General features: G+C 24.7%; 2 protein-coding genes across 2 annotated transcripts; both read left to right on the top strand.

Annotated features, from left to right (window-relative positions):
• The first annotated feature begins 2,244 nt into the window (after positions 1-2,244).
• On the top strand, positions 2,245-9,183 carry LOC112686541. Its single transcript, XM_025558887.1, has 3 exons — positions 2,245-2,363; positions 8,058-8,307; positions 8,728-9,183. Exons 2-3 carry the CDS (start codon positions 8,078-8,080, stop codon positions 9,005-9,007), a joined length of 510 nt encoding a protein of 169 aa, XP_025414672.1. The 5' UTR covers positions 2,245-2,363; positions 8,058-8,077; the 3' UTR covers positions 9,008-9,183.
• A 5,124-nt stretch (positions 9,184-14,307) lies between these two features.
• On the top strand, positions 14,308-16,997 carry LOC112686532 (protein-serine O-palmitoleoyltransferase porcupine). Its single transcript, XM_025558874.1, has 7 exons — positions 14,308-14,608; positions 14,676-14,885; positions 14,952-15,180; positions 15,509-15,734; positions 16,000-16,118; positions 16,196-16,425; positions 16,494-16,997. Exons 1-7 carry the CDS (start codon positions 14,539-14,541, stop codon positions 16,967-16,969), a joined length of 1,560 nt encoding a protein of 519 aa, XP_025414659.1. The 5' UTR covers positions 14,308-14,538; the 3' UTR covers positions 16,970-16,997.
• The last annotated feature ends 1,365 nt before the right edge of the window (positions 16,998-18,362 follow it).

Genomic DNA, 18,362 nt, shown 5'->3' with positions numbered 1-18,362 from the left:
ATACTTTATCCATTATTCAAATATTTTAGAAGTCTAAAATAGCTCTATTTATTTAAAATAAACGTAAAACATTCTGTATACTGGAAATCGAATAAAAAAAAAAATTTATTCTTTTTAATATCAATCTTTATTAATAGATAAACAAATTAAAATAAATGCTATATATAGACACCAATTAAAAAAAAAAAAAAAAAATTGAAGTTCATATTATTAATCCGATTGACTTGTTAAGTGTAACGTTCTGTAAAATAAATAAACCACTTTAAAAATAAAACACGTATAAAAAATATATTTTAACAGTTGATTATAAAAATGTACTCTAAATACAAATTATACTTGTATCTGTTCCCAGAAAACCTTTTTCACTTTATTATGTACATGCATATGTAATCAGTTAATATATTATACGTCAATTATCATAAGTTTAATAAAAATTTGAATAATCACATATTAGTTAACCGGCTGGAAGTATAATAAATAAATATAAATAGACGTCATCAATGCACAGTGAAAACTCATCAAAAATGATCCTTTCCCCGAATAATATTATTATTAAGTTTGTCAAATTATTTTTGAATGTATATATATATATATATATATAAATTGAAAAATTATGAAACAGCATTTTAATCAGAGTTTAACTTTATTTTATATTATCTTCCAATATTTAATCATTTATTTTCTAATAATTGTTAATTATAATTATCAAAAATAATATAAATTTAAAGAAAACTATACGAGCACATAAAAATTAATAATATACATATAATTTCATATATCAATTAATATTAATCGAATAATATATAATATTTATTTGAGAAAAATTACTTTGATTATATTTTTAAATCCACTAAAGGTTTGGATGGTTGAGAATGATATTGACGAGGTCGATTTATAATAACCCTTTGCTGACCGAATTGAAATCCACTATATTTTGTATACTTAATTATGATAAATTATTTTATATTCATTTTTATGAATATAAAATATATATGAATATGATATATAATGAACGATATAGTTAAAATATTATTTTTGTAAAAGTTTTTATACTTAATAATAATATTTTTTCAAAATATATTTTTATACAATTATATGTTTTTAGAATTATAAAAATAATTCAAATTTCTAATGATTATTTGTAATTTGTATGTAATTTGTATTTGTAATTATTAATAATTTGTACGACAAATTCAAAACAAGTAATGCAAAATTATTAACTAACATTAGATTAAAAATGAAAATGAAACATTTAACTTATTAAATAGATCACGATTTAAAAAAAACTTTAATTTGAATAATTAATTTAAAAAAGTAAGCATATTCAAAATTATTTCATGGACATGGCTACGTACATGATCTATGCATGACGTACGTAACTAACATAATTTATCACTTACCGACATAAAAATATATGATGATTTTCATTTTATTTTGTTTCATTAATCCATTAAGACGTTACATACTTGTATGTAATACATACTTTCATCAACCATTTTATAACATTCAGAACAATAGTATCCATAATAATTGTTAGATGCAGCCTTATATTTTCAGCAATGATGAATATATATAATACTTACATGTTATTCTTTATGTATATTGTATTCATTTTTGGTAATCTTTTAAGCTCCCTATTGCCGCCTATTGTTTACAAAATATCTTAACCGAAATTGTGATTTCATATTAGTTATTTATACTAAGTCACTATAAGGATTATAAATGTAAATATTTGTAACCACTCAGAATATATTCTGTATACGTTTAAGACTATTGATAACGGAGTAATTATTTGCCATCGCAAAAAACAATAACAAAAAACAATATTTTATTTATACATATGTTATTGAATTGAACTGTTGTTGTTTCGCAGTAATAATTCATATCAGCATCAAACATATGCAATAGTATAAACTACACAAATTATTATTATATAACAAACAAATAATCTTCCTCCTATAAACTCCTTTTATAGTAATATAAACAAACATTTTAAATTACTATTGTTTAACAAGTATTATTGATTTTACTTGATACCCATAAAAAAATGATTTACTCTCTTTTTTTATTTAAATCATTTATAGTCGAAAATTCGATGATACTCAAATACATACTCATATACCTGTATATGTATACACAGGGAGGAGGGACCTGTTGCACACCCTCGTAAAATCGCCAACGAACACACGGAGCGCCCATACACTTGAACCCAAAACAGTATATAAACCCAAGTCATTGCTGAAAACCATCTTTTTCTGTACTACCGTTAGTAAAGCTAATACATTTGGATTTTTACTAATAAAAAAAAACATACATTGAATATTTCGTCAACAAAAGTTATAAACTAAATACTACAATAAGAGGTAAGAATTAAAATTGACTTACCTACTTATAAATTAATAAATACTGAATAGTTTAGAACAAAATATGTATATAATAATAAATATTATTTAGTTTTGTAAATAGTTTAATTATATTTATAGTTGTATCAAAACACTAATTAAGAACCTAATTCAAGTTTTTATATTAGTACATCATTATATTTGTATACCTAGTTTGTAAATGACATATTATTTATTAAACTAAATACAATAATTAAATTAAATTATATTTATTAACCTTCTAAAATTAATTTTATAATGTAAAGTATTGATATCCCACATAAATACTATAGTTTAAAATATGTAGTCAATGAAAATTATGTTAAATTATTAAATTATTAAATCGATTAAACTTAATTTTGAATAAAATATAGGTACAAAATAAACCTGAGTAAATTCGTGATAAGAATATTAAACAATACATTTATAAAAATTAAATAAATCTCTACATCGAAGAATACATTTAATTATTGTTTACACTATTGTTTTTTACAACATAAATTGTTGGTAATTTATTTTATACATATATTTTATATATGTACAATTATTAAAATTAGATTTTTAGATTTAATTACCAATAAAGTAATGAAATTATTTTTGCATACAATATCGATTACAAATTAGTATTTTAAATTACATAATACGCCTTTAATTCCATTTTAAATTGATGAACTACTATAAAATGAATTACCTTTAGGGCTTTAAATTATAATCATATGGAAGTATAGCAAATTAAAGTCGGTTAAATCATTCAAATATTTTTTAAATATACTCAATTTCCTTAATGACTAAAATATATATATAGAATTATCATTAGACATTAATTCATCATTAGACATAAAATATTATATTATGTACCTGTAAAATAAAAGGAACTAGTATACTCGTATATAATGGATAATATTTTTCTCAATATTTTTTCTAGTATACATAATAATTGAACTTATAATAAATATTTAAAAATTAAATGTTATAGTCTAATGACATAGATATAGTATTCAATATATTTTTTGATGAGTAAAGTTACAACTCTTTCATGAGTAATTAACTTGCAAGTTTCTTACGCCCAATCGATCAACCTATGGTAATTAGTTAAGTCGTAAAAAAGATATTACTCAATTATGGGACATAAAGAAAAAAAATTGGCTCGATTAAAACTGTTGATGCCCTATTAAAAAACTAAAACTTCATTTTTTAACTAGTATGTGTGGCTTTCCAAATTATAATTTATTATTTATATTGTGATAATTTTTAAATATTATTTATATTAAGTTTGGTTTATACTGTTAAGCATCAAAACAGTTTTACAATTTATAGAATATTGTAAAATTTTAAAATAAACTTGTTCTAGAATTAATTTTGTCGATAGCTTAATAAACATAAGGATATTTTAATTTAGCGTGTAATCAAAATAATTGTATCAATAATTTAAAAAAAATGTAAGGTAACAAAAGTAAGTACCAGTAAATCTGGTAGGCAAAGATCTCATAGCATTCTAAAAAATATTTTAAGTAAGGCTTTAATTTTTTAATTTTTTATTATTCATAGTTTCTAGTATTAAACCATGATAGCTCGAAAAAGCTTTCATTTACTATAGGGTACACTAATACATAAAAAATTTAAAAACATAATCATTTTTGAAATGTTAAAACTTAAAGTCTTAAAATCATTATGCTAAATAATACTTCTGATGCATGTTTATTACCTACTTGAAAAAGCGTTGTCAATCAAATTAAAATCAACACTCATATAATTTACACTTTGCTTGGAATTTTTTTGTAACAACTATGTATACTTTTTAACTCCACTACAAGTATCGTATATAATGTATGGAAAATATAATAGTGCGAGAAAGTATTTCTAATCCCTAAAGGCTATTTAGGGATACTTTATATATATATCATATACTCGTATATACACGTATAAATATAAATGTGGAGAATAATTTTCAATATTCATATTTTAAAAACAATATATTGTGATATTTCAGGTATATATCATGAAAAATAGTATTTTTTTAAACTGAATTTATTAAAATTATAAACATTTAGTTTGATAAAAAAAAAATTAATTATATACTGTAGTATTATTAATTGATAACTGGTCAAAATATCTTGTTATTTCTACGGTTTTTTTCAATCATGCAGCTGTTTTTAATTTAATTATAGAACGAGTTTTACTCGGCTCTTGGGATTGTTAAAAAGCAGTCAAATTTTTTTTTACCAATAATAAAAATATCTCTTATAAAAACATACCGTATACATGCACATATTATCTTGATAATTAGATACAGACTCAAAATTGTTGTGTTTTATTCAAAATTGATTATCCGTTATTTTTTTTTTTTTATTACTTTTTTTCGTATTTTATATTTGTATGTGTACGCTAAATGAACCCAGACTAATTTTTATACTATAAATAATGTAATAATACATATTTGATACATAAATAAATTCTACATAGAGTTTATAGTCATATTGTACTGTGTAATTAGATTATGTATCTACCTAAAATACATATTATGATCTTTTGGAATTACATTACTAACAAATATGCTAATCTCAGCATACAGCTTTCCATTTAATTAAAAAAAATATGTCGATACGAAAAAGCTGATCTGGTTTGCAGCGTCATTACTAATTTGTTATTCTTGCACGTATTGCTCGTTGTTGGCATGTTTTAATAGTATTTCTTTCTTTGGCTTATTACGTAATCACTAGACGTACACTTTAAACAATCTCAAATAGCGCCCTTTCGCATTTTTTAACTTTCACACTACTGCATATTATATTGTTGATGTAAAGACCACTAATGTTATGAACACTTAAAAAAAAATAATAAATAAATAAAAAACATGACTTTAGTGTATACAAAATTTAAAAAAATGCGAATTTTTCGACTACTGTATTCAAAACCTGTTTTACATATTTTCTAGACTGCCGAGTAATCTTAATATATTATTAATAATATAATTTTCCTTTTCAACGCAAAACTAAATGTTACAGTATATAAGTAATAAGCTTCTACAATTAAAATAATGACATTGAATATTAACAGTCAATAAAGTTTATAAAATATTCGGACAAGTGAAAGTAGTTTTCACTGTCGCTATTTTTATCACTAGATCACTAATTCAATGTTTAAACCTAAGTTGTATTTAATTTTTTGTATTATTATTATTATTATTATTATTATTACTATGTGTAATTAATTAAATTTTGATTGAATTTTTAAATAGCTTACAAGCGCACTTTATAATTTTTATAATTTATACTATTATATGTTATTAATTTTAGTAACACAGAACTGATAAAAAGTATCCAACTTTAAATAAAAAATAATAATATAGTTTTAAAGAATAAACAAGATTAAAAAATAAACTTTAAATATTCACTAATATTTTATTAATTTTGATATATTTTAATACACATAAACAAGTTAACAGTTTGAATAATAATTAAATAACCATATTATTAAATAAATAATAAAGTAAATAATTAAATATAATATTTAAAATTAAAAAATTCCTTATTTACAGGTATACTTAAGCCTTTATTCTGTTGGAAATATTTCTTCTTTCGAAAATAATAACTAGATTCAATTAACTATTTAAACAATTTGTATTCAAAACTTATACTTTATTACGATTTAAAAAGATGAACAGTTGATACAAACTTTAAAAAGTAAAATACTTTAGCATTCATCAACTCAATCAAAGTCTACAAATATATGGCTTAATATGTAATAGTTCAATTTATTATTAATTTACCATAAGTATGTGAATAAAACATTTTGTATTTATGTAAAATTCCTTTAGGCAACATATATCATTGAAGTAAGTTCAAAATTAGATAAAAAGTTTATAAGATACAATTAATATTAAGAATATAAGTAAAATATGTAATTATAGTATATTTAATTTACCCACTGTGGCTTCGTTGATATTAATTTCTTAGATATTTAAATAATATACCAATTATATAAGTGCCAGTATGAGTTATAAAAAATTTCGTGTTGTGATAGAAATTTCTTTCGAATTTTAATTTAAGAATAAAAAATAATTTGATTTCCTATTAAAATGTCAAATGTTATAATAATAATTCTTTATCAAACAATGGTTTGTATTTTTAATATAATTTTGGGAATGATGACTAAACACAATCAAATCCTAACATTTTTATGATTATAATTTATTTTAAATTATCAAACAATATACTATTAACACATTGATAACTTTAATATATTTAAATTTGTAATTTGAATACAGGACATAAAAACAAAAAAATTAAATTAAATTAATATAAATGAATACGTCATACATTATTAAAACCATGTCGTACAGTAATATATTTCAGGTATACAAACATAATATAAAAATAAAAAAAATTATAAATACTATAATCACTACAAACAAACTACGATACAGTTACTTGATCGTTTTATTTTTATAAATAAAGTTAAAATAAGAAAGAAACATCGATAAATAAAGCAGTTAACTTTTTAATACGGTCGACTAAGTATTTCTGACACTAAGTAATCACAAAATAGCAGTTAGCAACTAATATATTAAATTGGTTTGCTCCTATTGTTGTTACGTCTTAGAGAAAGCTTAATAAAAGTTTCGATAGGGTTCGACACTCTAAACACCGCTTAATATAAAAAAATATTTGGCGCACTTGATGTTCAACAATCATTTTATTTTTTATTTTCATATGAAAAGTTATTTTTATACAATTATTATAGAAATCTTGATCATTTTACCTTATTATTTTTAAATTCCTGTTATATATATATATATACATTACTAATGCATCACTCACACAATGTTGAATAGATGTATCGTTAAATTGTAAATATTTTTGATATATTTTTTAATTTAAGATTCTCAACAAATTTAAAAATATATTGGTTCAAAGTCAAAATATTACGGATATTTGAATTCCCTTCTGTAAAATCAAAAATCAATAAAATAATGAAGTATAAATGTGATTCAATAAATAATATTAAAATGTGAAAGTTTTGTAATTGGTATAATTTTTCAATTTTTTCAAATTTTAATTATTTTACTAGAATTTATAGGAAATTTGAGTTAATTTATACAAAAAATGTATATTTCTTACCTTGTAACTCGACAAAATTATTTGAGTACATTAATAAGAACAATATGGAGTGTGGGAATCAAACGAAAAAAGTTTCACTATTTATTTAGATAGAACTCATGTTTTGTGTTTTGCATGCATAATCATTTAAAATGTACATTAAAAATATTTATATATATAGACATTTTACGTTGTCTGCCAAATGCAATGACTAAATATAATATTAAAAACCATTAAAATATTTAAATTAAAAAAATCATTACTTTAAAATCAGTGTTTTTTCATATTATTATGCTCACAATGAACTTTCAATGTTCCATAATAAAATCTATATAATCGTAAGAATAAAATGTAATATAATTATGTTAGCAGTAATTTTAGTTTACGTTTTGAACATGTGCTATAAGAAAACACATACTACATACATGATATTAATTTAAAATACATCCTGTATATATTAACATATTTTTTCATTTTATTTTAGTATGTAAATTATTTATGTCATACAAGTGCAATTTTTTTTAAATTTTAAACACATTTGTTAATTATAATATTGATTATATAATTATTTTTTCAGACTTAGATAATACCAAATTAATGCATCAAAACAGAAATACAAATTCTAACATGATAAGAAGTGTGGTCTTCATTGGATTTTTTATTTATGTGATGGTCTTAGCCACATCATGTTGCTGTCACCCCGTCATGTCTTCTGAAGTAGAAAATATAGCCCGACCTACACGGCCTAAGACTTTCGGCTCACCAGATGAATTACGTTCATACTTAGACCAGTTAGGACAATATTTGGCAGTAGTTTCACGTCCAAGGTAAATACATATATATATATTAATAAGTATGTGCTAATATTTACATGCATTCATCTATTTATTTCATTCTGATTATTTTAATAACTAGGTATCAAAATATTTATCAGTTAATATAAGATGTTTTTACTATAAAATATTTATTTATTGATTTATTAAACTATTATTTAAAATGTCTTATATTAATTTATAAAACTTATGTTGAGATAAAATAAAAAATAAAAGTCTTGATATTTATTTTATCTATGTAAATAATTAATTCGACGACCATTTGATAATTGATATTTAGTTGGTTCATACTTTTTCTGATTTAATTACTTCTGAATTAAAATGTAAAATAAATAATGACATTTTATTCGATATCTATATTATTAAAATCATAAAAGCAAGCGTCAAACCGAAAAATTATGTTTAAAATTATAGGTTTGGAAAAAGGAAACCAGCTTTCCCCATTCCGTCTACTATAACAAAACCAAGACTACAACAGTATATCGATCAACAACGCATGTTTAATAATAATTTCAATCGAGAAGACGACGAGACATATAAATTACAGTTCAAACCTGCAGTTATAAGAAATTCAAAAGATTTATACGACATGTTGTTTTCATCACGCCGTGAAAATGGCAATAATGATCATCATCAGTATTATTTAATGCAACAAGACACAACTAATGCAGACATCGGTTTAGATTCAATTTAATAATTATTATATGTATAAGTAGATAGTATAAGAAACTCAATGCAATGTAATGTACCGATATTTCTTGATATATTTAGTCAAAGATAGTTTATTAGATGTATAAGAATCTTAAAATTCAAAATTCAATAATACCTAAATTAAATTCTTAAAATAGCTAAGCCAAAAATATTGTATTAGTTTAATTATTTACACATTAAAATATTAAATATCATCAACAATTAATAAATATAAATAATTAATAATAAATATACTAGTTTGTTTTTAATTGTTTGTTATTATATACATGAAAATTGTAGTTAATAAATATACTTACCTATGAATAACTAGTATGAAATAACAAGATAAAACAATCTAGAATTTAAGAAAATTGATGTTTATAATCTAATTGATACATACTGTAAGTATGAAACCATTTTTCCATTATACAAGTATTTATAAAAACACATTACATTCAAAATGTATCGCATGTTCCATGAAAATCAAATCAAATCAAATATATAGTTACCTATTATTGAATACCTTAGCTATAACTTGTAAGTATCAAGAACATATTAGGCATTGAAGAGTAAAAATATATATTTTATATCCTTTGGAAAATTCATAAATACTATACATTTGTTGCTGATAAATAACCCATACATTTTGTAGCATTTACCGCTGGATATATTATTATTATAAATATTAAACAATTAGATACTTTATCGCTTTAAACATTTTACTATAGGAATATAAAAATATTGTGCCAATAAATGTTGAAAATATATTCTATAAATCGTTTTCAATTTTTTTTTATATTATATATTAATTTTTATATGTTACATATTGTATACATCAAAAAACCAATAGCAATAGAATATGAAAAAATGCAATTAACCTATAATAGGTAAATACATAGGTAGATATAATAAATTATATAATAAAATATCACAATAAACCCATTTATTATTATTTTAAAAATACGATTATTGTGTAGATACTGTCAGTGTACATTGACAAGATTAACGTGATATATATGAAAATTCGATAAACATTATAAATTACTTATCTAATTTATGAAATGTATTAAGGAAATGTATGTGTTTCATCAAAACAATTTTGAAAAATCAGGCAAATATTTTCATGACTCTTCACTTCAACAACTAGGAAGCTAAACATAATAAGTTTCCAAAAATGTAATGTACATTTTTTATCTATCCGCACTATTGAAATAATATAAAATATAACATTAGTAGCATTTAATTTAGGATTTACTTTCAGACTTATTCCAAGAGGTTTTTAAAATCATTATTATTAAATATATCCCAAAAAACTGTGTTGAAGGAAAAATGTTCAAATATTTTCAAATATTAATAATGTTATATTATACGGACATTAGAACTTGGATCAATTAAACAGTTATACATATCATACATCCAAACAGTACATATACCTTATAGGTATAATAAATCTTTTATAAATTGACGTTAGAAATATTAGGTATAAGGTAACAAAAAAAACCCCTATTTATTAAGTTTAGATAGTAAATAAAGTTAAAACACGTTGGATATTTGCATTATTAAATCGGAAAGTTAAAGTATAAAAATACTAAAGAATGTCATATTCTCATTTTTTTTTTAATCGCCTCAAATGTTCAATAATTAGACTCCGGTAATAAACATTTTTAGTTCATAATGTGGTTAGACATTTTTAGTTTCTCTTTTTAATTTTTTACTAGTTACCTATTTTTTGTCGGGATAACAAATTTAAAATGAATTGAGTATTAAAATCAACCTATATATTATTTTAATAACGATTTAGGTTTAAGACAATCTAGTTTAAATATTTTTATAATAAAGTTAAAATAAAAGTATAATATTATAACAGTATAGAAAACTTCGCACTGTAGTTACAAGAAACTATGCGTTTCCTTGGAAAAGAATTTATAACTGCGATACACTTTCGATTCTCCTCTTTCTCCCCTCTCTCTCTTTCTCTCTTTGTCTTCATTATTAAGAAGAATATTGTCATGGCCATAGTTCATGGACAATGGACTTATTGTCATCATTATTATTCATCATTAAATTGTTTTGGTTACCTAGTAATTCAAAAAGGGTGAAGAAAAAGCCGTAATTATTATTATGTTGAATTAGTTGCAGACCTACCTTTTACTTTACACATTTTTAATTCTTAAAAATTAATTTTATTCAATCTATTTTTTATTACATATACTAAAAATGGTTATATGTAAACAGTTCTAAAAAATGATTCAAATAAACTGCTGAGCTTAATATATATTATAAGTATTGAATTATAATTGATAGTTAGTAGGTATTATAATTTATTCATTTAATACAATTTAATTTAATTGACAATTGTAAATGAGTACCAAATAAATAATGTATGTAATGGTCTTTCTGAATTTAAATGTTATTTTTGTGATATTTTTGCATATTTCAAAAAATTCCATAGAATTTGGACAAAGTGAAGTCTCTTCCTCTAACCAATAACTTAAAATTGCTGAAAAATGATGCATCCTAAATTATTTTATTCATTATTATTTTGTATATTTATTTATCTATTAATTTAATTCAACATTGTTTTCCAGTTTTATGGCTTACGTGTGCAAAATACAAACTTCGATATTAAATATGATGATATTTTTTAATTAAGTACGGTTTATACTTGTGTATGACCAATCGCATAATGTGGACAAATAGGTCTCAACATGTCCACATAAAACATAATTCATTATATATATTCAATGGCGTATTTTCGGGGGGGGGGAAGGAAAAGATTCCCGGGTCTCGATCCCACCCTTCCCAGAAGAAAAATAACGTAAATAACTCTTCATTTGTATTTATAATAATAATAGAATAATATAATTATTAATTCATACCATCTATACATTTTTTTTGATATTGTAAAATCACTTATTTCTTAGAAAAATTTAACCTACCCCCCTAAATATAAAGCACGTATAGTATATTTTATGGCCGCGGTTTCATGAAAATTAAGATAGGTAATCAAACATAAATTATAGTTGTACGGTTATACTGAGATTACACAAATTATAAATTAATTAAAGCAATATTGTATCGTTACTCTATTGACTAACCGCCAAAAACGCATTAGCCAAATGTTTTTGGAGTAGTGGTAGTGTGAACCACTGTTCAAAATGATTCACAGAGGGGTGATAGAATAAAGATATGCGAATGCAAACAATAGTAATAAATTGTAATAATATATTTAGATGTCGCAATCGACAGAATAATAATAATGATGCTCGACGGAGTAGAATAATAAACAAAATTATTTAAAATATATGAGTTTGACACTGTTGAAATACGTACGTAAAAACAAAGGTGCGGAAAGGTAAAAGTGACAGACGTCTGACTCGTTCGAGGAATCGGTGGTGAGAGTGAACAAAGCTCGATCAAGCGATCGCGCCGTAACAGTCGTCGTTCGAACAGACAGGGTTTACATAATTTATAGCTGACAAGGAACATATATAAAATAATTCAAAATAGTAAAATACACAATTATAGGTTACACACCGAATCCCCACATGCTCATCAGTTTATCAATGTGTTATAAAATATTATATTAAATTAATTAAATAGTAATTTGTAGTTAATTTTCACTTTTAAATTGAAGTTACAATTATAAGGATAATGATAAGAAAAAAGTCAGAAAAATGGCGTTTTGAGTGTAACGAGAAAACCATTATTTTGTACTTATTTAAATTTACCAGGTTGAACTATTATTTCCTTGCCTTTTAGTTTCCACTCCACCACCAGATAACACTCTCTCTCCATAGGAAATTTCTGGGCACACCACTGTCTAAATAGGTAACTAATATCTGAAGTTTCCTCCACTCATCACAAGCATGCTTAAGATGAGAGGTAATCAGCTCAATTCGGATTGTCGTTTAATTTAATTTGTATTTATGTATCCTACCTAAGTCGAGTTGAATAAAATTATATTATTATACATGTATTTAAATTACAATTATAAATGTATTACCTATACATAAACAAAAATATAAATTCTCCTGTCCTTCTCTCTCTAATCTGTTTTAAAGTTCCTAGCCGTTCATCTCGTTCCAATGTCCTCTTTTATATCTTACACGCCACGACCAACTTATGGCTAATGAGTCTTTAAGGCGCTTAATGTAGTTTGCCAATATAGACCCTGCCTTCGACGATTTACTAAGCTATTAATGTTAATATTTATAACATAAGTTATTGTAATTGGATAGATTTTTTTTTCTTATTATATTATCATAATATATATATATTATGATAATATATTGATTCAATTTTGATTTTGAATTTTGAATTCTGTTATCACAAATATGTAATTTTTAATGTCGAAAAGGCTTAGCCCGTATAATTAATAAAAATAAAAACAAAAAGTAAAAAAAATATAACAGATGGTCTTTAAGTTTTAGTTGAGAACGCAAGTGCTGCCCTACAATAGCGGACCGTGTATTAGCGTTAGACGCTAATTATGGGCCGCAGAGGTTTTATGCACCCAAAAGTGGCTAGCCGCATGGAGAGGGGGAGTATACCAGGTCGCCAAAATGGGCCACCAGCACCAGGATGCCGACTCCTGTACCGTTGTCGCCCGGTTATATCTCAAGCGAAACCAATCCCGTCTAACCCAACCGCAATACGCGGGTGAATTAATGGCGACGACGGGATATGTTTTACACATGCCGTCCTGGGCTAACCGCGCTCCCCGACGTCCTTTTCGTCTTTTACACCGGGAACAAAAAGGTTGGACGTCCGCCGACGGTGGGAGGTCAGCCCACCGCCTACCGATTCAACACAGGCAATCGGCCTGCCGCTATCACGACCTAGCCGGCGTCTGAACTCGAAGCCCTGATGCAGACTTTACGGCCAAGATTAACGTGAGACACAACACGTAAAGCTCGGACTGAGTAAAGACCGATCATCGCCTCCCAGGAGTTACGTGTAATGGTAAATTTTGATCGCCGACCGGTCCCGCGGTCCAGGGCACAGTCGGTATTTTACGCGACTCGGTTGTGTAGGTGGAAGTTGCCACCGTGGCCGAAGTATAAGTTCGCTGTTCGTGGGGGACGTATTCATAGCATTTCGTCCCTCTCCTCCACCATAAGGGTGTGTTTTAATACTGCTATCCAAAAACCGCGGAGCCGGTCTAGTGACGAGAACTAGCGCTCCGAAACCAGGAAAACCGGGTTTCCTATATGTATATAAATCGAATAGTGCAGTAGCATTTTTTAAACAATAAAACCGTGGTAATAGAGTGTTATCATATCATGTGCGACGATAGTACTATCTTATCAGACGTTCATCCCTTGTTTTCGCTATCCATTTACTGGCCACCGCTGATTCAAAAACATTGAAAACATAAACAATGTCTATAAATTCAAAGAATTATTATTGTTTTGTAGTCTTATTTGAGCAATTATTAAACTCCTACTGAGAATATAGGTAAACTATTTTTGTTTTTTTTTTTGACATTATTTTTGATATTCTACAATCATGGCCATTAAGATATAATTTATCATGAACCATCAACAATTTCCATTGTCTTACGGCGATGACAATAGTATTGAGGACTACTATTCTCCAGCTGGTAACTTTTTATCTAGTAAATAATTTTGGCAATCACAAAGGTTATAGTTCATATTTTACAAAACCAGATTACTACGATATATATGTTGATGAGATCAACATCAAAAATCAGTATGATCAGTCAAATGTGGACATTCATGACAAATCGTCATTTTGGAGCGATTTGACTTTTCATCAATTGTGCACTAATTGTATTCTGCCAGCTGTCTGGAGTACTTTCAACCTGCTAGGCACTACTCTTATTTTATGTATAGTTTTCAGATTATTCATTGTTATAAGTAAGAAAAATATTTTATTCATATTATTGTTCAACTGATTAATTAAAAATATATTCATAATTTCAGATAATAAGTTTAAAGTAGTCCCCGAATCAATTTCGCACATAGTATGTGCCATCTGTGGTGTTCTACCAATAGTACTGTTTCATGAAGATGGAGACTTGTATGGATTATTACAACAAATTATTTTATTTCCAATATTTTGTTATATAGTGTCCATAATATGCATGTTGCACCTAAAACAACATTCTTCTCTTGTGTTTTCAGCAATAATTTTGTTAACATTGTTGTATCGGTGAGTCATTATTTACTTAAATCTTAGAAAAAATTAACAACTGAAATGTAATTTTATTATTTACCACTGTATAGATTTTCATTTATTATTTTGTTATCATATAACATATAATCATATAATCCTTAAGTTAATCATCATATTTGTTCAAACTTAAGTGATTTTCATTTAAAATTCATTTTATATAGGTATATATAATTTAATAGTTTTTAATCTATTATAATATATCAAATTATGAAGCGCGGTTAAATGTAACATATTACGATTTATATTTCCTAAAAAAATTATACTAACGGCTATAAAATATTAATTTAAATCTAAATTTTTACAGAGAAGGTTTTTTGGACAACTCAAAATGGCAAAAAACTAAAAGTGCCCATATGCTTATGTCTATGAAGGCAATGGCTGTATTATTTGATGTTAAGTCAAATGAATTGCATAAATTTCCTTCAATAGCTCAATATGCAGGTTATATGCTATGTGCAGGTACCCTTTATCTGGGTCCATTTTTGTCATTTCAAGAATACAACAATACTTTTTCGTTGCCTGTTAATTGGGTAAAATTAATTAACTAATTACATTTTTACTTATTATTTAATATTAATAGAATAATATAAAGAAGTCTTGAATTCTAATTCTACCTATCTTAATAATAGAATAGTAATTTGCAATTCTAAAATTCTACTAGTATTCCTAGTATAAAATAAATGTAATTTATTTTGTTAATAAAATTAAAGTTTCCAAAGAAATATTTTAATTATTAATAAAACTAAAAAAATTGCTAACATGTATACTGACATTAACATTTTTTTTCACATTTAGAATAAAACTAAAATATGTCGTATTATATGGAAAATAATAATTTCATTGATTTTCTTTGTATTATCAATTTGTGTAGTGGACTGGTTGCTTAGCCAAAAAATAGATGTGCATAAAAATAGGTAAAGTTAAATTTTGAAATTCGGTATAAAATTTAAAATTTTTATAATTTATAATTAATAATAATTCTATGTTACAGAAATACACCTACAAATATTTTTCTAATAATGTACAAGCAAGCTTTGGAGTTTCGCACCGGTCATTATTTTGTAGCATATGCATCTTCAGTTTTCGCTATAATTTGTGGATACCACAGTCAACACAGTAATGAAATTATAGTAACACATCCTTTGACTATAGAGTTGCCAAAATCTCTATTACATGTAGTTGTACATTGGAATACACCTATGCATTATTGGTTAAAAAAATGTAAGTGATTTTCAAACTTCTTGTTTTTGTTATGAGAACTAACAGAGATCATATTTGTATTTGTTTAGATATATTTGAGCAAGTTTTGAAGTATGGCAGTAAAAATAAAAAATATAGAAATAGAATAATTGCTGTAGGAACCACATATTTGATAAGTTCCCTATTACATGGTTTAGAACGACGGTTATCGGCAGTATTACTTTCACTTGCTGCTTATACATATGTAGAACATCTCATGCGTACAAAATTAGCATTAAAGTTTCCAAGATCATTTTATTATTATTCTAAAATTGATTATTCAAATCAAGGTTCTAAAAAATATTTAAATAGTTTCAATAAAAATACCTGGTTATCTTGGAGTGTTAACATAGTATTTACTATTTTAAATATTATTCATCTTGCTTATCTTGGTTCAATAATGGACATGTCTGTAAGTAATTCAGGTGAGACCATCAATCAAGATATATTTGCTCCTTGGCGCCGTGTCTCATATTTCAGCCATTTTATTATGTTGTTTATGTACTTTATCAGTATTATTTTATAAAGTTAAAACCATATGTACTTATTTTTATGTAAATAATTGTATTAGTGTATAATATTTTGTATACATTTATTTTATTTTAATTTATTGGCTAATATAGCAATATGAATTATAGTTTTATAAATTTGAAAGAAATCATTAAATAGAACATCTAAATTTAAAGAAATCTGTGTAAAAATGTTTGTATTAATAAATGAATAGAAGATACCAAAATATTATAAAATTATTAGCTAAATGTAATACATTATATAATCATTGAATAATTTAATCAATACTCCCTTGTATATTTTATTGAACGAAAAAAAAAACAAAAAAAAATGGTAACAAGTACAATTAGAAACATTTTTAATATGTATGTGACACAAAAATAATATAACATAAAATGTTTAAGTAAATAAGCCTTACAGAATTATACAGAGTATTAATAATAAATGATATGTCAAAGTTATGCATTATACAAACAATATGAATATGAATATATTTTATTTAAAGAACAATCCATTTATAAAATACAGTTATAAAGGTTAATTCCCACTAGATAAAGAACATATTTAACAATTCTTGGTCATCAGGAACAGATATTTACTCTGGTCTGGGTCGTATAAATACAGGGAATGCTAGTTCCAAGGTAAGCCCATATAAGAGCCTGAGAATACAATTAGAATTTTCAACCCAAACAAGTCAGAATGGCTTAAACTTCCATTTAAAAAAAAATTCTACTCTGGTGGAGCGCCTAGCAGAAACATATTAGTGGGAATAAACCTTAATAGTTTATACTATTTTTATATAAATAACTTAATATAAATCATAAATATTTAAAACTATAAAATAAAATTATACTAAAAATACATGTTACCCATTACCCATAGACTAGAAGTGACACCAATTTTAATAAGATTCAAATACTTTTTGACACATGTATTTCAAATACTTAAAATTTATTTTTATTCCAGTATACTTAATACTTTTTTTTTTTTGTTCTAGCGTTGTGTTACTAATTTTTTCATATTTTAGATTATGTTTCTAAAATATTATTGATTATAACGATTTTAACAAGTAAGAATCTTTAAATAATATGATAACAGAATGATTAACCCCACTCAATAATATTTTTCGATTGTCCCATCATTCCTACATGCATGACAGCGTACAGGACATAAAATTAATAGTTGTATTGGCATGTCTTGTACCTATGGTATAAGTCATTTTTCATAATATTTTAATATCTGATAAGTCTCAGAAATGTATGCATTTGCAATTTTTTTTCTTTTGTTTGGATTTATTGCTAAATGAGTACAAATCTAAAAAAATGTAGTGCAACTTTTGGCAATTTTTTGATTTTTTTGATTTAATTGCAATATTGTTAATTTTTCTGTTTTATAATATAATTTTAGAT

The sequence above is a fragment of the Sipha flava genome, unplaced genomic scaffold, assembly GCF_003268045.1.
Source record: "Sipha flava isolate LNK unplaced genomic scaffold, YSA_version1 314_pilon_pilon, whole genome shotgun sequence".
Taxonomy (NCBI): Eukaryota; Metazoa; Arthropoda; class Insecta; order Hemiptera; family Aphididae; genus Sipha; species Sipha flava.
This window is presented reverse-complemented; position numbering and strand designations above follow the sequence as displayed.

Coding starts and splice junctions, on each gene's coding strand:
- LOC112686541 (XM_025558887.1), top strand. CDS start 8,078: ATGCATCAAAACAGAAATACAAATTCTAACATGATAAGAAGTGTGGTC. Junction 8,308..8,727: donor GCAGTAGTTTCACGTCCAAG/GTAAATACATAT, acceptor TTAAAATTATAG/GTTTGGAAAAAGGAAACCAG.
- LOC112686532 (XM_025558874.1), top strand. CDS start 14,539: ATGAACCATCAACAATTTCCATTGTCTTACGGCGATGACAATAGTATT. Junction 14,609..14,675: donor GGACTACTATTCTCCAGCTG/GTAACTTTTTAT, acceptor TTACAAAACCAG/ATTACTACGATATATATGTT. Junction 16,426..16,493: donor GCATTATTGGTTAAAAAAAT/GTAAGTGATTTT, acceptor GTATTTGTTTAG/ATATATTTGAGCAAGTTTTG.